Source organism: Pezoporus occidentalis, unplaced genomic scaffold (genome assembly GCF_034315485.1).
Source record: "Pezoporus occidentalis ecotype Australia unplaced genomic scaffold, CSIRO_AGI_Poc_V1 ctg350, whole genome shotgun sequence".
In the NCBI taxonomy this organism is placed as follows: Eukaryota; Metazoa; Chordata; class Aves; order Psittaciformes; family Psittacidae; genus Pezoporus; species Pezoporus occidentalis.
Window position 1 is genome coordinate 117,929 of NW_026915484.1, and position 21,723 is coordinate 139,651.

At 56.9% G+C, this 21,723-nt stretch overlaps 2 protein-coding genes across 3 annotated transcripts; both read right to left on the reverse strand.

Annotated features, from left to right (window-relative positions):
- Window positions 1-415: 415 nt before the first annotated feature.
- NEU3 (neuraminidase 3) lies at window positions 416-4,860 on the reverse strand. Of its 2 annotated transcripts, none has more exons than XM_062630414.1 (4): window positions 4,775-4,860; window positions 2,714-2,761; window positions 2,370-2,609; window positions 416-1,414 (listed from the first exon to the last, which is right to left on the reverse strand). In XM_062630414.1, exons 2-4 carry the CDS (start codon window positions 2,738-2,740, stop codon window positions 449-451), a joined length of 1,233 nt encoding a protein of 410 aa, XP_062486398.1. In that variant the 5' UTR covers window positions 2,741-2,761; window positions 4,775-4,860; the 3' UTR covers window positions 416-448. The 2 variants fall into 2 exon arrangements, with proteins under 2 accessions (XP_062486398.1, XP_062486399.1); XM_062630415.1 differs by having other exon boundaries at window positions 2,714-2,768; window positions 4,775-4,818.
- Window positions 4,861-6,061: 1,201 nt separating this feature from the next.
- SPCS2 (signal peptidase complex subunit 2) lies at window positions 6,062-14,903 on the reverse strand. The gene is made up of 5 exons (XM_062630416.1): window positions 14,801-14,903; window positions 9,347-9,430; window positions 8,451-8,615; window positions 7,323-7,453; window positions 6,062-6,308 (listed from the first exon to the last, which is right to left on the reverse strand). Exons 1-5 carry the CDS (start codon window positions 14,837-14,839, stop codon window positions 6,122-6,124), a joined length of 606 nt encoding a protein of 201 aa, XP_062486400.1. The 5' UTR covers window positions 14,840-14,903; the 3' UTR covers window positions 6,062-6,121.
- Window positions 14,904-21,723: the final 6,820 nt, after the last annotated feature.

A 21,723-nucleotide genomic window follows, 5' to 3' on the forward strand; every position in this document is an offset into this window, starting at 1 on the left:
CGGGAATGCTGCCCCTGAGAGCCGGCTCCATTCAGGAGGCACCGCTGCTGCCGGGATCCAGCGCTCGGGAATGCTGCTCCCGAGAGCCGGCTCCGTTCAGGAGGGATCCAGCGCTCGGGAATGCTGCCCCCGAGAGCCGGCTCCGTTCAGGAGGGATCCAGCGCTCGGGAATGCTGCCCCTGAGAGCCGGCTCCATTCAGGAGGCACCGCTGCTGCCGGGATCCAGCGCTCGGGAATGCTGCCCCCGAGAGCCGGCTCCGTTCAGGAGGCACCGCTGCTCCTGGGATCCAGCGCTCGGGAATGCTGCCCCCGAGAGCCGGCTCCGTTGCCCCTGTGAGCCGGCTCCGTTCAGGAGGGATCCAGCGCTCGGGAATGCTGCCCCCGAGAGCCGGCTCCGTTCAGGAGGGATCCAGCGCTCGGGAATGCTGCCCCCGAGAGCCGGCTCCGTTCAGGAGGCACCGCTGCTCCGCTCGCCGCGGCTCCCCGTGCCCAGGCTGAAGAGGCAGAAGGCGATTTCCTCCCAGGCGCTCTCAGCGCCGCACTCAAACAAGCACCCAAAGAACCCTCCGGGACACGCAGCCAGGTCCGAGTACCCGGCCGGCCCCTCCCGCAGCACCCATGGGTGCCACCACCCGTCCTGGTCCAGCGGCGAGGGGTTCACGTAGAGGCCCAGATCGCGGCGGCGGTGCCGGTCGATGGGATGGGAGTAGAGCAGCCAGGCGGGCGCGGGGCCGGGGCCGGTGTGATGCGGTGCGGGGAAGCTCACGACGCTGCCCTGGCACCCCCGTGGGGGCTCAGCCAGCACCGGGCACCGCAGCAGGGGCTGGAAGCGCAGCCCGAGGTCGGTGCTGAGCGCCACGGCCCGGCACCCGCGCGGCGCCCGAGCGCTGCAATAGAGCACGGGAACATCGGGATCATCCCCGTGGATTTGGGCGACTTGGCACTCGCCCGTGCGCCGGCCACCGAGCAGGGCACCTTTGTGCCAGCGGCAACCGTTGTCATCGCTGTAAAACACCAGGGAATGCTGCCGCGTGGAGCAGGGCAGCGGCACGAGCCCGCACAGCCGCCTGTGGATGTAGTAGGCGTACGCCGGCACCACCAAGCGCCCCGAATCCAGCTGGATGCCGTGGCCTGGCCCCACGGCGAACGTGGCCCAACGGGGCAGGTCCGTGCCGATGGCCTCATCCGTCACGTCCCGCAGCGGGCTCCAGGCGCGGCCGCCGTCGGTGCTGGTGGCGAAGCAGAGGCGGGCGGCGCTGCGGCCGCACCACAGCTGGCCCCGCTCCGAGCGGCCCCGCTCCACGCAGATGCAGAACAGGAACGTGGTGCCGGTCCTGGAGTCGTACAGGGGACACGGGCTCATGGTGCGGCGGCCGGGAAGGGTCAGAGCGGAGAGGTCCTGAACTGGGCCCCACTGCGGGAAGGAAAGGAGGGGACAGAGAATCATGGAATCATCCAGGTTGGAAAAGCCCTTTAAGTCCAAGCGTTCGCCAGCACTGCCAAGGCCACCACTGCCCCATGGCACTGAGGCCTCGTCTCCATGGGGTGTGAGCACTTGCAGGGCCGGTGGCTGCAGCCCTGCCCTGGGCAGCCTGTTCCAATGCCTGAGCACCCTCTGGGGCAGGAATTGTTCCTCAGCTCCATCTAAACCTGCCCTGGTGCAGCTTGAGGCCGGTTCCTCTTGTCCCATCCCTTGTTCCTTGGGAGCAGAGCCCAGCCCCTCCTGGCTCCATCCTCCTCTCAGGCACTTGTAGGCAGCCATCAGGTCCCCCCTGAGCCTTCTCTTCTCCACACTGAACCCCCCAGGTCCCTCAGCCCTTCCCCATCACACTTGGGCTCCAGGCCCTGCACCAGCTCCGCTGCCCTTCTCTGGCCCCACTCCAGCACCTCAATGTCTCTCTTGCAGTGAGGGGCCCAGAGCTGAACACAGGATCCGAGGTGCAGCCTCACCAGTGCCCAGTGCAGGGGCACAATCCCTGCCCTGGCCCTGCTGCCGCCCTGGTGCTGATCCAGGCCAGGATGCTGGGGGCTCCCTGGCTGCCTGGGCACAAGCTGCTCACGTTCAGCTCCATCCATCAGCACCCCCAGCTCCTTTTCCATCCCCAATTCCCCAAACCTGGAGCGTTGCATGGGGTTGGAATGGTTGATTTGGAAAGGACCTTAAAGCCCATCCAGCTCCAACCCCTGCCACGGGCCCGGACCCCTTCCACTGGAGCAGCTTGCTCCAAGCCCCTGTATCCAACCTGCCCTTGAACCCTTCCAGCGATGGGGCATTCCCAGGATACAAGCCATGGGATGCACCCCAACCCCACCCACCACTCCCGGCGATGGAGAGCACCACTCGCTCCTGCAGCCCAGGCTGGTTTTACCTGCACCGAGGGGCCGTGCCGCCGGCCCCGCCGCAGCACCAGGTACTTGGCATCCTCATCCCTGGCTGAGGAACGCTTCTCGGCGAAGGCCAGGAACGTGGCGGCCGATGGGATGTAGAGCAGCGCCGGGATGCGGTAGGTGACCCCCCCTGCCTGCCGGAACAGCGTCTCCCGAGGGAAGAGAAGGGGGGATCCCAATGGTGCTGGCTTGGGGGGGGTCTCCGCGGCATCCCCCTGCTCCTGCAGTGCGGGAAGTTGAGGTGTGAAGGGTTAAATGAGGGTAAAAGTGGGGAGGGGGGGCTCCCCGATGTTCCCCAGGACAGGGATGCGGGGATGGGGCTCACCTTGGGGCAGGAGATGGGCTGGGACATGGTGATGCCCTGGTGCCCTCACTGGGCCCTGAGTGGGGTGGAAGGTGGAAGGGGGGGGGTGAGAGTGAAGCCCCTCGGTGGGGTCACACAGTGCTGTCCTCCCCATCCCTCTGCGCCCCTGTGGGGCTCCCCTACTACCCCCCAACCAGCACCCATGGCCCACCTGCAGGAACCCCCATTCCCATCCCCTTTAGCATCCCCCAGTGTCCCCAGCCTGGAGTCCCTGTGGCCCCAATGTCCCAATCCCTCCATGCACCCCCAATCCCCCCATGCACCCCCAATCCCCCCATGCACCCCCAATGTCCCAGTCCCCTCATGCACCCCTCCCTCCTGGTCCCCCCCCCCCCCCATGTCACTGCAACCCAAATCCCCTCCACCCCTGCATGCATGGACCCCCCCTCACCATGCATCACCCCATGAGGGTCACCCGGTCACCCACACTGCACCCCCCTGTCCTCTCCCTCCCACACCCCTGCATGCACGATCCCCCCATCCTCAATACCCAGACCACCCCCCCACGTACCCCCATAGCCCATCTCCCCCATGTACCCCCCCGACTCCCCACCGTGCACCCCTACAGCCCAACTCCTCACATGCACCAATCTCCCCATCATCCCCCCCATTTCACTGTACCCCCCTATTCCACCCTTCCCCTGCCTGACTCACCCATTTACCACCCTGCACCCCTATATCCCATACATATCCATGTACCCCCCCGTGCACCCCCATAGCCTGACTCACCCATGCACCCTTCCCCTGCACCCCCACAGCCTGACTCCCCATGTCCCCCCCGTGCACCCCCATAGCCTGACTCCCCACATGCACTGATCCCCTCATACCCCCCAACACCCGGGCCCCCCTGTACCCCTCAGCCCAACTCTCCCCTGCACCCCCAGAGGCCCCTTCCCCTTCGTACTCCTCCATGCACCCCCCTGTGAACCCCTAAATCCCTCATGCTCCAATCCCCCTCAGACCCAAACCTCCCAGTACCCCCCCGCACCCCCATATCCTGACACCCCCCCATACTTTCTTCCCCCTAAACCCCATAACCCAGCTTTAGCACACACCGATTCCCCCCTGCTCCCCTACACCCCCCTATGCACTGATCGCTCCCATGTCCCTTGTACCCCCTGTACCCCCCATATCCCCTGTACCCCTCCATCTCCCCTGTACCCTATATACCCTCCCCATATCCCCTGTACCCCCTATAACCCTCTATGTCCCCTGTACCCCCCCATGTCCCCTGTACCCCCCCATGTCCTTTGTACCCCCTGTACCCCCCCATGCCCCCTATACCCCCTGTATCCCCCATGTCCCCTGTACCCCCCATGTCCCCTGTACCCCCCATGTCCCTTGTACCCCCTGTACTCCCCCATATCCCCTGTACCCCCTATACCCCTCTATGTCCCCTGTACCCCCCAGTCCCCTGTACCCCCCCATGTCTCCTGTACCCTATATACCCTCCCCATATCCCCTGTACCCCCTATACCCCTCTATGTCCCCCGTACCCCCCCATGTCCCCTGTACCCCCCCAGTCCCCTGTACCCCCCCATGTCCCCTGTACCCCCTATACCCCTCTATGTCCCCGGTACCCCCCCATGTCCCCTGTACCCCCTATACCCCTCTATGTCCCCGGTACCCCCCCATGTCCCCTGTACCCCCTATACCCCTCTATGTCCCCGGTACCCCCCCATGTCCCCTGTACCCCCCCTATACCCCCCCACCCCATACCCCTCTACCCCCCCCATGTCCCCTGACCCCTATACCCCCCCTATGTCCCCTGTACCCCCCCATGTCCCCTGTACCCCCCCAGTCCCCTGTACCCCCAGTACCCCCCCCATGTCCCCTGTACCCCCCCATGTCCCCTCTACCCCCCAGTCCCCTCTACCCCCGGTACCCCCCCATGTCCCCTGTACCCCCCCATGTCCCCTATACCCCCCCAGTCCCCTGTACCCCCGGTACCCCCCCATGTCCCCTGTACCCCCTATACCCCTCTATGTCCCCCGTACCCCCCCATGTCCCCCCGCTCCTCACCAGCCGCAGCCTCCGCTCCGCCGTGGCCGCTCCGCCCCGTTCCGCCCCTTCCTGCCCGTTGCCGCGGGGGGTGGATGCTGCCTTTGGAGCCGTTTCACGGGGCTCCCCCCCCGGCTTGAGCCGCGGAACGCTCCGGGGATGCTCCGGGACCCGTCCAGCGCCCCTGGGGCCGTTTATTGACTCAATGCACCCAAACCACCCCAAACCCGTGTCCTTCGGCAAGGGCCCGTTTACAGGAGCGGGGATGCGGACGGGAGGCGGCGATGGGGCAAACGGGCAGAGCAGCGGCCGCACTGGGGCTGTATGGGGAAGCTCCGGGGTCGAGCAGAGGCAAGGAGCGGCTTCATCACCCCCCATCGCATAGAAGGGGTTTATACAAACCAAGCCTCTGTTCCCAGCTGGATACAGGAACCGTGTTTGTCCTCAATTCCTAATGGGAAAGGGAAGTGGGAGCATTCCGCACACAGCGAGGTTAAAACGGGAGGGAGGGAGATGCCTCCTGGTGGAGAAGTCTTCACGCACTGCCCACGGGAAGGGCGTTGAGGCTGAGGGGATGCTTTGATATCAGCATCAAATAATCTGGGATTCAAGGCTAAAAATCCTGCACTCAAGATTGAAAACAGGGATTAAAAATCCAGGATTTGAGATGGATAAAGCTGGATTTGAGATTAAAAGCCCTGGGATTTGAGATCAAAACCCTGGGATTTGAGATCAAAACCCTTGGCATTCAGGAGCATGGGATCTGAGACTGATAATCTTGGATTACAGATTAAAAATCTCGGGATTCTAGACTGAAAAAAAAAAAAAATCAAGAATATGAGATGAAAAATCTGAGATTTAAGATTACCCTGGATTTGAGATTAAATATGCTGAATTTGATACTAAAAAATCTGGGATTTGAGATTAATAACCCTGCATTTTAAGATGGAAAAATGCAGGCTTCAAGAAGATCCTGAGCTCAGGATTAAAAAATCTGGGATCTGATAATAAAAATACTGGATACAAGAATGAGATCTGATAATCCTGGATTCAAGGTTAAAAAAAATCTGGGATTCAGGGTGAAAAATCCAGGACTCAAGATGAAAAATCCAGGAGTCAAGACTGAAAAAATCCTGGATTTGAGAATATAAATCCCGAATTCAGGATGAAAACCATCCGAGATTTGACTTTAAAAAGCCTGGCTTCGAGATTATAATCACGGATTCCAATCCAAGAGAGATAACTCTGGATATGATATAAAGGCTCCGAACTCATGCAGAACAGTTCAGGGGTTCAGGACAAACACGATTCCCTCTGGCCATGTTGCTTTATTGGTGTTCACTGAGCACATTCCCAGCAGCATCCCGCTCACTTGATTTTCCTCTCCATGGCCAGGCTGTCGTGCAGCTTGGATACCTCGGGCTCGTAGGCCTCCATCACCAACGTGCCGTTGGTATCGAAGAACTTGGCAATGGATTTGGTGAACTCGGCTTCCCTCTGCTGCTTGGTTCTGCCGCTGATGAACGTCACCTTCAGGGTGTATTTGTCATCAAACCTGCAGCGCCAGGGAAAGCACAGCTTGAGCCTGGCTTTGCTGAGACAACAGCAAGAAGATGAGGTTTAAGTGGAGCTGAGGAACAATTCCTGCCCCAGAGGGTGCTCAGGCATTGGAACAGGCTGCCCAGGGCAGGGCTGCAGGCACCGGCCCTGCAAGGGTTCACACCCCGTGGAGATGAGGCCTCAGTGCCATGGGGCAGAGGTGGCCTTGGCAGGGCTGGGAATGGTTGGACTGGGTGAGCTGAAAGGGCTTTTCCAACCTCATTGATTCCATGATTCTGTGAGGAGAAATCCTCATCTTTACTAAGGGGGAAGCTCCCAGGGTGGAGGTTCCCACATGGGCACTAAGAGCTGCAGCATGTGGGTGTTAATGGTAACACAATTAAAGGTTAAATACTCCTCACAGTTATCTCCTCCACACGCACATTTGGTGCTTCCCTGTGATAATATCCTCTGGTGAATATTAATCACTAATCCAGCCCTGCAGTAACTGAACGGGGCTACAAGGATGCTGGAGAGGGACTCTTCATCAGGGACTGCAGTGACAGGACAAGGGGTGATGGGTTCAGACTGAAACAGGGGAAGTTCAAGTTGGAGATAAGGCAGAAGCTCTTCCCTGGGAGGGTGCTGAGGCGCTGGCACAGGGTGCCCAGAGAAGCTGTGGCTGCCCCATCCCTGGCAGTGCTCAAGGCCAGGTTGGACACAGGGGCTTGGAGCAAGCTGCTCTAGTGGAAGGGGTCCCTGCCTGTGGCAGGGGTTGGAGCTGGAGGAGCTTTAAGGTTCCTTCAACCCAAACCAGTCCAGGATCCTATGAAACTGCCTGGAAAGCCACCAAAGATCATGACTTGGTCACCATTCCTTTGTGGAAAGCCTACATCCCCACTCCACAAACACCAATATTTTCCCTTCATTTTCACTTCATTCCCTTCCCAAAACACAGCTTTGCTGCCCATGGAAGCACAGGCAACCCCAAAGCCATGCTGGTACCCCATTCCCACTAATCCCAAGATACCGTTTGAGACTGGAGGAGAGCTGCCAAACGTCGTCAGGATCCATCCCCGCGGGGTCTTTTCTGTGAGCTACAAGGAAAATGCTCTTTTCTTTATATGAGGTATAGATGGTGAGGATTCCCATCATCACAAAGTATGTGCAAAGGTAACTTAAGGAAACTAAGGAGCTGCAATTGGAAGCAGAAATATGGCAGAGAAATTGGTTGGATCCCCTCAGACACCAGCATTTAACCACCTCCCATGATACCATCGCTCCAAACATGCCAGTTCCTCATGAACATGAGAAATTAAATACTCACTGGGAGATTTTCATCCACCTTTGCCATTGCCCCCAACACAAGAGGGATGTGGAGCTGCTGGAGCGAGGCCAGAGGAGGCCATGGAGCTGCTGCAAGGGCTGGAGCAGCTCTGCTCTGGAGCCAGGCTGAGAGAGCTGGGCTGGGGCAGCCTGGAGAAGAGAAGGCTCCTGAAGGGGAGACCTGAGAGCAGCTCCAGTGCCTGAAGGGGCTGCAGGAAAGCTGGAGAGGGGCTTGGGACAAGGACCTGTAGGGCCAGGCCAAGGGGAATGGCTTTAACCTGCCCGAGGGGAGACTGAGCTGAGCTCTTAGGCAGAAGCTCTTCCCTGGGAGGGTGCTGAGGCGCTGGCACAGGGCGCCCAGAGAAGCTTCACTTTGCACGCTCGTACCTGATGTGTTGCATAGGTAAAGAGCAGATATCCCCCCTGTAACCAGACTACAGACAGAATAAATACAAAATCAACCCCAAAACAACCCCCTGAAGCTTTCAATAGCTGATCTTCATTTTGGGATTAACACATCGAAGTGGAGCAGTCTCCACAAGGTCTGTGTCTGAGGTCCGGAGAGCCGATCAGCTGCCCAGGAGCTGTGACCTCTCTGATGTGAGCCATGCTGCAAGGCTGGACCCACATTATCTCCCAGATTTCACTGTGTCACACCCAGACAGGCAGGAATTTTGCCATCACATGGAAGCTATTTGATTATCAGCTGATCTCCACACCATGCAAAGTAAAATTCCCCCAGGCCTGAAACTGGGAATACAGAGAAAAAAGGTTTTTGTGCTTTGTGGGGAAAAGAAACCCTTTTTGGTATAAATGCGAACATCTGCAAAGGATATGATACAACACAAAAGGCAAGAACAGGTTTGGATTCAGGAAAGGGATGCAGGTAGTCCCAAATCAAAGCTACAATGGCAAAGAGACACGAGATTGTGCAGATGATGAGGCGGCCGTCGATCAGGCGGAAGTTTTCGACGTACTTGTACTTCTCGAGGAGAACCTGAGGGAGAAACACAGAGCTGAGATTGTTTTGTGCTTCTCAGAAATGGGATAAACTGCTTCTGGAATGGATTTAGGTAAACCAGACTCAATTACATGGATAAAATGAGCAGCAGCTTGATGCAAAATTAGTATCAGCATCAAGCGTGGCCAAAGGAGGTGATCCTGCCTCTCTGCTCTGCTCTCGTGAGGCCCCACTTGCAGCACTGGGTGCAGTTCTGGGGTCCTCAACATAAGGACATGGAGCTGTTGGAGCAAGTCCAGAGGAAGCCACAAGGATGAGCAAGGGCTGGAGCAGCTCCTGTATGGAGCCAGGCTGAGAACATTGGGGCTGTTGAGCCTGGAGAAGAGAAGCTGCGTGGAGACCTCAGAGCAGCTTCCAGTGTGTGAAGGGGGCCTATAGGGATGCTGGGGAGGGACTCTTCATTAGGGATTGGAGTGATAGGACAAGGGGTAACGGGTTCAGACTGAAACAGGGGAAGTTCAGGTTGGAGATAAGGCAGAAGCTCTTCCCTGGGAGGGTGCTGAGGCGCTGGCACAGGGTGCCCAGAGAAGCTGTGGCTGCCCCATCCCTGGCAGTGTTCAAGGCCAGGTTGGACACAGGGGCTTGGAGCAAGCTGCTCCGGTGGAAGGGGTCCCTGCCTGTGGCATGGGGCTGGAGCTGGATGATCTTATGGTCCTTTCCAACCCAACCCTTTCCATGATTCAATGATCAGGGGTTACAGGCATTACCTTTTTGGCAGAATCATCCAAGGAATTTTTCACAGCTGAACCGTCCCATTTGTCAATTTTCACTGGCTTGTCATCTATCTTCCACTGCAACAGCAACAAAAGGAAGTTAAAAACAGAAGTGGCTTTTCATTTCAATCCTGTGTCATGAGCACAAAGATGGGAGACAACCCAGACAACAGCTGCCTGGTTGGGAAAACCGGACCAGAGATGGGCAGGATCCATTGGATCACACAGACGTGGCGCAGCCACCACCACCTCAGCACCATCCTACCCATTACCTTTATGGATTTAAGCTTTTAAACCTTGTCAGAGACACCCAAAAAGTGACTTTTTACATCAGGTTTACTCTAGTTTGCTGCAGACAGCATCCAATAGGACTTAACTCTTGCCTTTGAATGCATTCCTGCTCTCCAGCCAAGCTGTGGCAAACACTCTTTGGGGGTTGATGACAGAAGGAAGAATTTCAAGGTTCCTTTAACAATCCAGTACAAGGGGAGAATCCAAATGCACCACAAGAAATGAAGTTTCAGTCCAACCATCCTCCAGAATGAAACCAAAAGTCTCTGCTGCTTTTCTATATCCAGGTTTTCCACAGAAACAGGCCCTTTCTCAGTCATGAAAGTCAGATGACCCAGCTCAGTTCCTCAAAAGGGCTCTTTTTCCCTGGAATGATATTATTTTTGGTGGCATTACTCATTTTAGCCACAGTTGGACACACAAGTTTGAGCCCTGTGTGTTATTTCTACCAGTTGAGTGACTGGAGCTCGAATTTTAGCTGCTGTTAGAAGCAATCCTCAACTCCACTTGTGGTATTTCCTGCTCCTGAAGCTCCCATGTTGGATTTATTAACTACCAAAAGAGTTCATTTCCCTTCCCTGGCAAGAGACAGACTGGGAAAGAGCTCTCAGGTCAGGAACTTACAAAGTGTTTTATGTGGATCCAGAGCACGAATTCCTGCTGGATTCTTGCTTCTTGCTCTCTGTCCCACACCACCTGACACTGGAATGGCTGGATAACATCGGTGATATTTAACTGACCCAGATCTCTCACAGAGAACCAGCACTTTAAGGGTAGATGTAAAGCCCACATGACACATGTTTTGACATAAAGCTGTTACTGGGGGACAAAAAGGATCTAATCTTAGGCTATCTGAAACAACGAGCTGAACCAGCAGTTCTTCAGTTCTTATGCAGGCTCCTTGTAACTGAGGCTGTGCTGGTTCAAGACAGAAACAGCTTGACAATCCCAGGGGATTCATGTCAAAGGAACTTGTAACAGGGACACAGTCTGGGACTTCAGCCAGAAGCTTTAGCTCTCCCTTTGCCTTGGTTGAGATGTTCCCCTGAGATTACTTCTCCTTACATGCTGCAGCACTGCAGGGTGGCTGCTCCTGCTTCTCTGGTTCTTCCAGGCTGATCTGCAGGACCAAAGAGCTGGGAGAGGCTGGGATGCTGCACTGGCAGAGATTTGCCTGCTACCACCATGTGCTCACCCTCAGACAGAGGAATCAGAATCCCAGGTTGGAAGGGACCTCAAGGATCATCTGCTTCAACCTTTCCAGGCACAGCATGACCTACACTAGATGCCCAGCACCCTGTGCAGCCCAATCTTAACAGTGTTCATCGTTGGGGAGTCACCACTGCCCCAGAGAGATTATTCCAATGGCTTGTTTTTCTCAGTGGGAAATGTTCTCCTTTTTTGTCCAACTGGAATCTCCCAGCAGTAACTTGTGCCCATCACCCCTTGGCTTTCCCATGGGACTCCTTGTCCAAAGGGAGCCTCCATCTTCCCTGCAGCCCCCCTTTACCTCCTGGCACATGGATCAGGTCTCCCTGCGCCTTCTCTTCTCCAGCTGAGCAGTCCCAGCTCTCTCAGCCTTTCCTCACTGCTGCCCAGCCCTTGGACCATCTTTGTGGCCCTTCCTGGGACCCTCTCCAGCCTCCATCACCTCTTGGGGCTGCAGAACAGCCCTGCCTGGCTGTGGAGGGAAGGTGAAGCTGCACCCATGTCCCATGGAGCCTGGCAGATGCAAACACATCTGGCTCCTCTGGCTGGTGGGTGGTGCTTTCCAACCAGCTGGTCATTCTGAGCACTTCCAAAGGCTTCAAAACAACACCTCAGGTTTTCATTCCAGCCTGATGGAGGGCAAAACCCCACAACCAGTTCTAAACAGCTTTTCAGTTTGGCTGTTTGGACTCCTTCAGTTTAAAAACCAAGTGGAAGGTTATTACACTTGTCCTGAGCATATCCTGTACTGGATGGGCAGCAAATATGAGGTTCTACAGCTAGAAAGCGGATTTAGCACCCATGTAAGAACAAGGCTTGAAAGGAAAAGCTGAAGTCCAGCCAGTGGTGACCTTACTTCAAACTAAAAAGTGAAATCAGAAATGCAATTTCAGAAAGCCACAAACCCAATCTGGCACCAGGAGTAACAGTGTGAGTACAGAAGCTGCCTGCAGCAGGCGAGATTCTCCTCTTATCTCCAAAAGCAGGGACAGCAGAACAGCTTTTGCAGCAGACACTGCAGGATTGGAGCCACCACCTTCATTTAAATCCCTTTCCAAAGCTCCCTCATAAGCAGGAGGAGGGAAAAATCCTACAGGAGAAATTCCAAGATGCTCACATCATAAAGACATAGCACAAACTTCACTTTATTTTCCCCTCCTACCGCTGCTGTCAGCCCCACTTATGTCAAGTTTAGCCTGCAACATCTTCTGGGGAGCTAGTTTGTCTCTTCAAATGTTGCTCTCAAGTTTATGGTGCACTTTGGGTATTACAATCATAAATAAATCATACAGTAAAAAAAGGTTTGCTGTTACTGCAAGAGGAACATCACTGCAGACTACATAAACTCTTCAAGGGGAATAATGTTTCTGCCTCTGATCTGTGCTTTTTATTACAAGGATGGTGAAGAAGGAACCTCCCTTCCTAAAACTTAAGAGTCAGAAACAATTCTAACCAGGACACACACCTCTGCGGCTGAGGGAGGATGAAAGAGCCTCAGCACATGATGCACACCACCTCCCTCGAGGCTCCCAGCTGAGTCCCAGCCCACAGGTCTCCTATAAATTCCAAGCTAACAGTGACGTGGCACACCATGAGCCTGGCATAAATAAATGTGGAAGTGGCAGAGGCCAGTGACACCTCACTGCAGGTCCGTTCCCTCCTCGTCCTCCTGAAGGAAGAGCTGTAGCAGACTCCAGTGAGTCAGTGTGGCTGTTCTCAGCTCCAGGTGGCTCAGCCTCTGCCTTGGAGGAAGAAATTCTGGACCTCACTCTTCCCAGGTTACCACTGCTGCCTGGATGCACTCACACACAACATCCTCCAGCACTAGAGAGCAGCTCCTGCGGCACAGGAGCAGAGGGAAGTCACAGAGCTGGCAGTCAGCAAGTGGTTTTAGTCCTGGGGCTTGCAAAACCTTCCAAGGTTTTACTCTAGTAGCAGCAGTGTGGTTGGTAACTCGGTGTGTGCCCCATGGGTGAAATCTCCAGCTGTTTGGGAGGACTGGGGTCACTGCTGCATTGGGTGGTCCTGGTTTCTAGAGGCTGGGAAGAGCTACCTGACTATCACAAAACACTTAAAGAACACGAGAAGGACAAAAATTAGGTTAGTTAAATCACAGAGCTCCCTCTGATTTAGCTTACTAGTGAAGTACAAGAAGATACCCTAAACAAGCAACCTGTCCATAGACTTCAGAGCCTTGCCAATAACCCATCATTTCTCTGTCTGAGAAAAGCGTGAACAAGTTATGGACCTAAGGCCACAGTTCTCCAGATAAAACCTCAGCAATATATACACCAGCTCACAGAAATGACTGGAGTTCATTGAAGTCATCCAGGGAGATGAAATAAAGGCATATAGATCAGTGTGGCGACAGAGGGAAAAGAAGTCAGGCTGTCACTGAGTGTGTGTACGTATTTCAGGGAGAAGCCCTGCAGAAACTATTCATGTTTCTCACTGAAGGCTTCAGCTCCTGCACCAAAACTGTGTTTCCTTTACCTACAACTCCTCCTCATCCTGAAATAACCTGAGAATCCATGGAACACGGCAGCAGAATGCCTCCACTGCACGATACTCCCCAGAGTTCTTCAAGTTGAACCACAAAGCACTTGTCATTTCAAAACCCAACGCTGAGCACATTGCAGAAGAGAGAGCTCTATTTCATAAGCACATCTTCCCCTAAAGCATCCTCTCAACAACTTCATCTGCTGCTTTAAAGAGAAACCACCAAGCGCTTAGGGACAGGAGGGATAACGTCACCTTAAACTGAGGCAAGAAAACTGTAGCCTTTAGAAATTATGAATATACACGTACTGACGAAAAGCAAAGTGTTTTCAATTGGAGGTTTGAAGTTCAATGAAAGATGGCAAATAAACTGCCCCGAATCCCAGACTGGCGTGGGCTGGAAGGGACCTCAAAGCTCATCCAGTCCCAACTCCCTCCCATGGGCAGGGACCCCTTCCACTAGAGCAGCTTGCTCCAAGCCCCTGTGTCCAACCTGGCCTTGAGCACTGCCAGGGATGGGGCAGCCACAGCTTCTCTGGGCACCCTGGGCCAGCGCCTCAGCACCCTCACAGGGAAGAGCTTCTGCCTTAGATCCAATCTAAACTTCCCCTGTTTCAGTTTGAACCCATCACCCCTTGTCCTGTCACTGCAGTCCCTGATGAAGAGTCCCTCCCCAGCATCCTTGTGGCCCCCTTCACACACTGGAAGCTGCTCTGAGGTCTCCACGCAGCTCCTCTTCTGCAGGCTCAACAGCCCGTGTTCTCAGCCTACCGTAACAATACTAATAACAGTAATAACAACAATAATAATACCAATAGCAGCCTCCAGATCCTCAGTTTCAGCTATCAGACTGCCAACCATCACAAAGAACCACAACCAACACCTGACCACTTCAAACCGAGCCGCGCTCAAACCCCCCCCACCCCGACAATCACGCTCCTTTAAAGCCCTGATCGCACACCGGGCTTACCAGCAGGCTCTGCTCTACCTGCCGCGATCAGCACGGCAAGCAGCCGGAGCGCAGCACGGCAAGCAGCCGGAGCGCAGCACGGCTCTCCCTGGAGCCGGCCGCTTGGCAGGCCTCAACCCAGCCACGCTGCCAGGGCAAAGGCAGACCCAAGCCCCCCCCTCTTCCCCAAGGGGCTGCCCGGACGTGCTCGCCCGCAGACCGCTTCCTCCCTCCCTATTTCCCCTCTTCTGCCCTTCACTGCCCGGCTCCTACGAGAAGGAGGAGGCGGCGGCGGAGCTCCCCCCTCACAGCCCCGCGGCTGAGGCCGGGGATGCCCCTCAGCACTGAGGGGTGGCCCCATTGAGGCCCGAGAGGGGGAGCGGCACCGCCGGGTGGGCTCCGAGCGCACAGCAGGGAGCGGGGTGATGACACCGGGGGGTGCCAGGGCCGGCTGCCGGTGGGAGCGGGAGCGGGGCCGGGTCCGGGCCGCCGCGCGGTACCTTGTCGAGCAGCCCGGTCCTGCCGCCTTTGGCCGCCATCTTGTCTCCGCCCTGACGTGCGCGCTCCTGAGTGGCTGCGCGCGGGGGGCGACGGGAGCGCGCGGGAGGAGCCGCCCCGGGGGCGCGGAGGGGCCTGGGGCCGGTGTGGGTCCCGCTGCTGAGCGCCATGTAAACCTGCCCGGCCCGGTGCCTGTGGGGCAGGAGCTGCGCCTCAGCCCCATCTAAACCTGCCCTGGGCAGCCTGTTCCAATGCCTGAGCACCCTCTGGGGCAGGAGCTGCGCCTCAGCCCCATCTAAACCTGCCCTGGGGCAGCTTGAGGCCGGTTCCTCTTGTCCCATCCCTTGTTCCTTGGGAGCAGAGCCCAGCCCCTCCTGGCTCCATCCTCCTCTCAGGCACTTGTAGGCAGCCATCAGGTCCCCCCTGAGCCTTCTCTTCTCCACACTGAACCCCCCAGCTCCCTCAGCCCTTCCCCATCACACTTGGGCTCCAGGCCCTGCACCAGCTCCGTTGCCCTGCCCTGGCCCTGCTGCCGCGCTGGTGCTGATCCAGGCCAGGATGCTGGGGGCTCCCTGGGCACAAGCTGCTCACGTTCAGCTCCATCCATCAGCACCCCCAGCTCCTTTTCCATCCCCAATTCCCCAAGCCTGGAGCGCTCCATGGGGCTGTTGTGCCCCAAGTGCAGGACCCTTCACTTTGCCTTGTTGAACCTCATCCCATTGGCCACAGCCCATGGATCCATCCTGTTCAGATCCTTCAGGAGATCAATGGTCCCACCCAACACGGGGTCATCTGCAGACTCACTGAGGGCACACTCGATCCCCTCATCCAGATCACAGAATCATGGAAGGGTTTGGGTTGGAACGGACGTTAAAGCTCATCCAGCTCCACATCCCTCTTGTGCTGCTGCCCCAGAGCTGGATCAGGGCTGCAGGGGGGTTCTCCCCAGAGCACAGCAGAGGGGCAGGATCCCCTCCCTGAGCTGCTGCTCACGCTCTGGGGGTGCAGCCCAGCACACGGGGGGGTTCTGGGCTCAAGCGCACACTGAAGCCGGGTCATGGGGAGCTTCTCCTCACCCAGCACCCCAAGCCCATAACCGGTAACCGCCTCCATGTGCCACCATTCACCAGCGCTCTCTGGGCCTGGCCATCCGGCCTGGTTTCACACACGAGGAAGCCCCTGTCAGGCCATGAGCAGCCCGAACAGACCGTGCCCCCCACTGGGAGCTGCGGTCCCCGCATCCCGCATCCACTGTTGCTATGGCGACCGCGCGGCGTGTGGGGCGGTGCGGGGCCCGCTCCGGTAGCGGGGAGAGGCGAGCGGCTGCGGGACCGCGAGAGGGTGCGGGGATGGGGCCGGGCAGTGAAGGTGTGGGCAGGAGGGGGAACGGTGCTGATGGATGGAGCGGAACGGGAGCAGGGAGCCCAGGGAGCCCCCAGCATCCTGGCCTGGATCAGCACCAGGGCGGCAGCAGGGCCAGGGCAGGGATTGTGCCCCTGCATTGGGCACTGGTGAGGCTGCACCTCGGATCCTGTGTTCAGCTCTGGGCCCCTCACTGCAAGAGAGACATTGAGGTGCTGGAGGGGTTTTTAGGAGGTGATGCTCCTCATGTGTGACTGATGTGTGCTCTCATGTGTGCAACCGTATCCTGGGCTGCATCCAAAGGAGCGTGACCAGCAGGGCGAAGGAGTTAATTTGGTGATGAAGACACAATCCAGATGTTTGTGGGATGAATCAGAGAATCATAGAATAGTTAGGGTTGGAAAGCACCTGAAGGTCATCCAGTTCCAACCCCCTGCCATGGGCAGGGACACCTCACACTAAACCATGGCACCCAAGGCTCTGTCCAACCTGGCCTTGAACACTGCCAGGGATGGAGCATTCACAACCTCCCTGGGCAACCCATTCCAGTGCCTCAGCACCCTCACAGGGAAGAGCTTCTGCCCTAGATCTAACCTGACCTTCCCCTGTTTCAGTCTGAACCCATCACCCCTTGTCCTATCACTGCAGTCCCTGATGAAGAGTCCCTCCCCTGCATCCTTGCAGCCCCCTTCACACACTGGAAGCTGCTCTGAGGTCTCCACGCAGCTTCTCTTCTCCAGGCTCAACAGCCCCAGTGTTCTCAGCCTGGCTCCATACAGGAGCTGCTCCAGCCCCTGAGCATCCTCGTGGCCTCCTCTGGACTTGTTCCAACAGCTCCATGTCCTTATGTTGAGGACCCCATAACTGCACCCAGTGCTGCAAGTGGGGGCTCACGAGAGCAGAGCAGAGGGGCAGCATCACCTCCTTCACCCTGCTGGTCACGCTCCTTTTGATTGTCAGAGCAAAGGTCTAGAGCTTCACAAAGAGGTTTCAGATGCCCACTTCCTCACAGAATTGCTTCCTTCCAGCTACTGAGCTGAAATCCTTGTGCCAGTTCCCTTTATTGTAATGATAATTGTGCCACTGGGGTGTCCTTTAGAAAACAAAGCTCTTTACAAAGAAAATCTCCATTTAATATAACGAAATGGCTTGTCCCACAGGCTCAGAAGGTTAATGGTAGAGCTGGGAGGTGGATCCAAAGCCAGTGTCACGGGCTCAGTTAATATGAGGAAGAAAAAAGGAAATCTGTTTACAACTGGCAAAGTCTAGAAGCTAAATGTGTCCTCAGTGGCTTCAAGCAATAATTCATTTGGGGTGGGAGCAAATCATAGAGCCACAGCCTGCTTTGGGTTGAAGGGAACTTAAAGCTCTTCCAGCCCCAACCCCTGCCACGGGCAGGGACCCCTTCCACTGGAGCAGCTTGCTCCAAGCCCCTGTGTCCAACCTGGCCTTGAACACTGCCAGGGATGGGGCAGCCACAGCTTCTCTGGGCACCCTGTGCCAGCGCCTCAGCACCCTCCCAGGGAAGAGCTTCTGCCTAAGAGCTCAGCTCAGTCTCCCCTCTGGCAGGTTAAAGCCATTCCCCTTGGCCTGGCCCTACAGGCCCTTGTCCCAAGCCCCTCTCCAGCTTTCCTGCAGCCCCTTCAGGCACTGGAGCTGCTCTCAGGTCTCCCCTTCAGGAGCCTTCTCTTCTCCAGGCTCACCCAGCCCAGCTCTCTCAGCCTGGCTCCAGAGCAGAGCTGCTCCAGCCCTTGCAGCAGCTCCATGGCCTCCTCTGGCCTCGCTCCAACGGCAGCAGAAGCAGCAGAGGTTTCTGTTATCCCGTTTTCCCTCTGGTTCACAGGGATCCAGAGGAACGCGCAGGCTCTGCACCAGGTCCTGAACCACCCCCTGGGTTACCGGGATGCCGGAGCACAGCTGGATTGCGTGCAGAAGCCCTGCGTGCCTCGGAAGAAGATGAAGAGCTGGAGCTCCAAAGGGAGGCCGGTTCTGTGTGGGTCTGGATCAACCCACGTGTGTGGACGGATGCTGAGAGCCTGAGCACGGGCTTGGCCCCACTTCCCAATTCCATCTCCTCTCTGTTCCCTCTCCCTCGTGTGTGGGGAGCCAGGCCTGTCCCAAGGGATGTGGAGGAAACAGCCTCCAAGATGGGTCTGTGGGCAGCCCCTGCATCCGCTGTGGGGAGCTGATCCTGTGCTCCTCCATCAGCTGAAGTTGGTGTCTAACCCACACCGCCCTGGTCCAAAAGAGCCCCCCGGAGACCCTCTCACCCCCCATGCAGCAGCACAGGCCCACGTTGGTTTGGAGATGGGGCAGAAGGGAGATGCTGCAGCCTCCTGGTCTTCCTGGCAGCACGGGGGGATGCTCGGCCCTCCGGCCTGGAAAACAAAAGCCGAGATCCTGGAAGGAATCCTGCTGGCCATGAGGAACACCGGGACCTTCACTGAGGTGCCCTTGGGTACGCTCCTGCTGTCCCAGTATCTCCTGTTGGTGGCACCACAGAGGCAGGAGAAGGACGGGAACACAACGGTGTCCTTGAGCCCTGGAGTGTGGCTGAGATGGGAATGGAGGGTTCCCCGTTGTAGCATCCTTTCAGCCCACCACAAGCAGGGACCCCAATGCTCCAGCTACTGCGTAACAGGGGGTAAACGCAACACAAGACACTGCTGGGGTCCCTTAGATCCAGATCTGGATGAACCCCATCCCAAACCCAGCTGGCGGGAGAGCAGCCTTGGGGCTAAAGTGGGTTTGCCCCCGAGACGAAGCAGGACCTGGATGCCCAAGCACTGCCCGTGTCTTATCCCCATCCTCTCTGCGGTGGTGCAATCCTGAACTGCTGCTGCGAGCAGGACCTGGCTGCTCCCTGGTGCTGTCCCTTTGCCCTGCAATGGAAGAGAAGAGGAAAGAGGCAAAGAAACCACGGCAGTGCCCAGGCTTGAGCTCAGCATTTGGGCGGCTCAAGACCTCCAGGGCCTTTGCTTTTGGGGGTCCTGCATTTCCCATGGGCACCAGGATAGAGCAGGATCCCAGCAGCCACCTCCGTATCCCTGCCATGGTGACATTGCCCACGCTTGGGGATGGGAGGGAGCTGGGGTGCAGGAGGGGAGATGAGATCCTGCAGCCAAGGGGTTGTCCCATTGCCCTGCTCGCAGCCCTGGCCTCTTCCAGCCACCGATTTGCAGGGCAGGAAATCCAAGGCCAGGGAATACCGGGAGGCGCTGAGGCTGATGGAGGAATTCCAGGAGGTGTTTGGGATCCCTCTCCTTGTCCAGGAGGTGCCCAAGCCATCGGATGAGGCACAGATGCCAAAAGCCCTTCCCGCACAGGCTGCATCCAACCAGCTACAGCCTGCAGGGAGGGTGCCCAAGGTTCAGTGGAGCCAGTGCAGGCAGGGCTTGAATAAAGCTTCCCACACCTTGGGCCTCTGGGGTAAATCCCTTCTTTTCCATCGTATTTGGAGCCAGTTTTCCCTTCCTGAGCCTGGAAAACCCAACGTGGTGCCAAGATTCACCCCAGCTTTTCACCTCGGAAAACATGGATACAGCCCCAACAATGCTAATACAGCACATGGAAACCACATCTGCTCAGGGCTGTGCTCTGCAGTACCTGGAAAACCAGGTGGGTGCTCACCCCTTCCCTCATGGTGTGGAAGGAAAGCTCCAGCTCCCTCTGAGTGTTCCATGGAGTTCTGGCCAGCAGCGATGGTCCACGCTGAGCACAGCTCCTGGTGGGGCTCTGCCTGTGCTGGTTAATGGGTTGTACAAGGACCTGGGGGCCAAGAGCCCCACCACTGCCGTGAACGGAGCCAATACGAGCTCCCTGGTTCTCCCACCTCTTTCCCACTGTCCCAGCATCCATCTGCCCCATGGGGAAACCCCATTGCGCCCTGGGGCAGTGGATGGCACCTGAGAGCACGGAGCCCCAGTCCCACCGCAGCTACGTGCCCAACAGTGCCCCAGGGATCTGAGCTGGGCACAAACCCCTTCTTAACCCCCAGTGTCAGACCCCATAACCAGCAGCACCAGAGGGGCTGGGACAAGCCATGGAGGATGCTCCCTGCCCGCTCACCTACATGAAACCCACATCATTCTCCTCTCCAACCTCATCCAGCCAGAGGCAAGCATCAACCCAGCGGGGGCAGGCAGCAGCCTCCTGCCTGTCGCCAAGAGCAGCGACGTGATCAGAAACAGGTCAGAGGCACTGTCAGAACCTGGGTTTATTCTGTTTTACCCTCGGCCTTTGCCCTGCACTTCAACACCCTCGCTGCTCTGAGGATGCGCCCGGTACCCGCACGCAGTTGGCACGGTTCTGGTTTGTGACAAGCTCTGTATTCCACGTGCAGGCTTTACTCCCCTGCAGCACTGCGCCGGGCGCCCGCATGTCACCGTCACCCACACATGTAACACATGCAAGTCCACAAGTCCCTTCAGGAACCTCCCTCTGGAAAACGCTCCCAGGAAGCTGAAACCCAAAAGGAGCACTGAAAAGTCTTGGTGCTGAGGAGGACCCGAAAGCACGACGATTGAAAGCAGCACTGGGGGGAAAAGGGAGTTAGAAACATCCAGATTTGAGCAGTTTTACAGGAAATACCAAGGAAACCAAGCAAACATCCCCCCCATCACCAGCTGAAGGCTTTCCTGTTGCATAGTGAAGAGCTAATTCTGGAGCTGATGCTCTGGGGGGGGTTAGACACAAGAAAGGTTTGTGTTGGATGCGGTGCGTTGGGAGCATCCCAGCTTCGCACTGGTGGCAGGGCCCAGTTCCAGCCACGGGGACATCCCCCAGGGCTCCACGGTGGTGCCACACAGGAGCACGCATCCAACAGCGGCTGGGTGTCATCTTCGGTCCCCTCAATGGGTTGAGAGGGACCAGGTTTTCATGCATGGCTTCCAGGACGAGCTCCTCGTCAACCTTTCCCTGGATCCCGGGAGACAGCAGGGGGGCTGTCGGAGGGTCCAGGCAGAGCATTGCTAAAGGCTTGGGTTTAAATCAGGGATAGTCTTTAAGGCTTCGACCCTTTGCTTTCATTGAGGACACAGAAAGAAGCGCTTGGTCAAGCTCCACATCGTGACGACTGCACGTTACAACAGCAGCTGAGTAAATACTGACACTAGAGAACACCACTAGAGATACAATCAGCTGGTACAATCCCCCCTTTTTTTGGCACTTTTCCTTCATTCCTCTCCCCTCACTGACTCCAAACATGGATCTTTCCCTATGGCTCTTCCCAGGCAAAGAGCTCCAGAAGAAACCTTCCAGAGTCGGTGGCATCTTTGGCAGACCCGCTCCTCCTGTCACCAAACCAACCCCAGCCCCTCCGGTGCTTCCAGCAGGGCGAGCTCTTGACCTGCTTCTTACTTCCCACGAGAGAAGAGAGCTTCACATTCCAGGAGGATGCTCCCCCTGTCCCACTGCCCTCATCCCAGAGAGAAGGTGGCTGCAGAAAGGAGAAGGGTTAGAAATGACTTCCATAGCATCATGGAATGGTTTGGGTTGGAAAGGACCTTAAAGCTCCTCCAGTTCCAACCCCTGCCACGGGCAGGGACATCTTCCACCAGAGCAG

Coding starts and splice junctions, on each gene's coding strand:
- SPCS2 (XM_062630416.1), bottom strand. CDS start 14,839: ATGGCGGCCAAAGGCGGCAGGACCGGGCTGCTCGACAAG. Junction 9,431..14,800: donor GGACCGGGCTGCTCGACAAG/GTACCGCGCGGC, acceptor TTGCTGTTGCAG/TGGAAGATAGATGACAAGCC. Junction 8,616..9,346: donor TGGATGATTCTGCCAAAAAG/GTAATGCCTGTA, acceptor TTTCTCCCTCAG/GTTCTCCTCGAGAAGTACAA.
- NEU3 (XM_062630414.1), bottom strand. CDS start 2,740: ATGTCCCAGCCCATCTCCTGCCCCAAG. Junction 2,610..2,713: donor AGCCCATCTCCTGCCCCAAG/GTGAGCCCCATC, acceptor CCCGCACTGCAG/GAGCAGGGGGATGCCGCGGA. Junction 1,415..2,369: donor GGCACGGCCCCTCGGTGCAG/GTAAAACCAGCC, acceptor TCCTTCCCGCAG/TGGGGCCCAGTTCAGGACCT.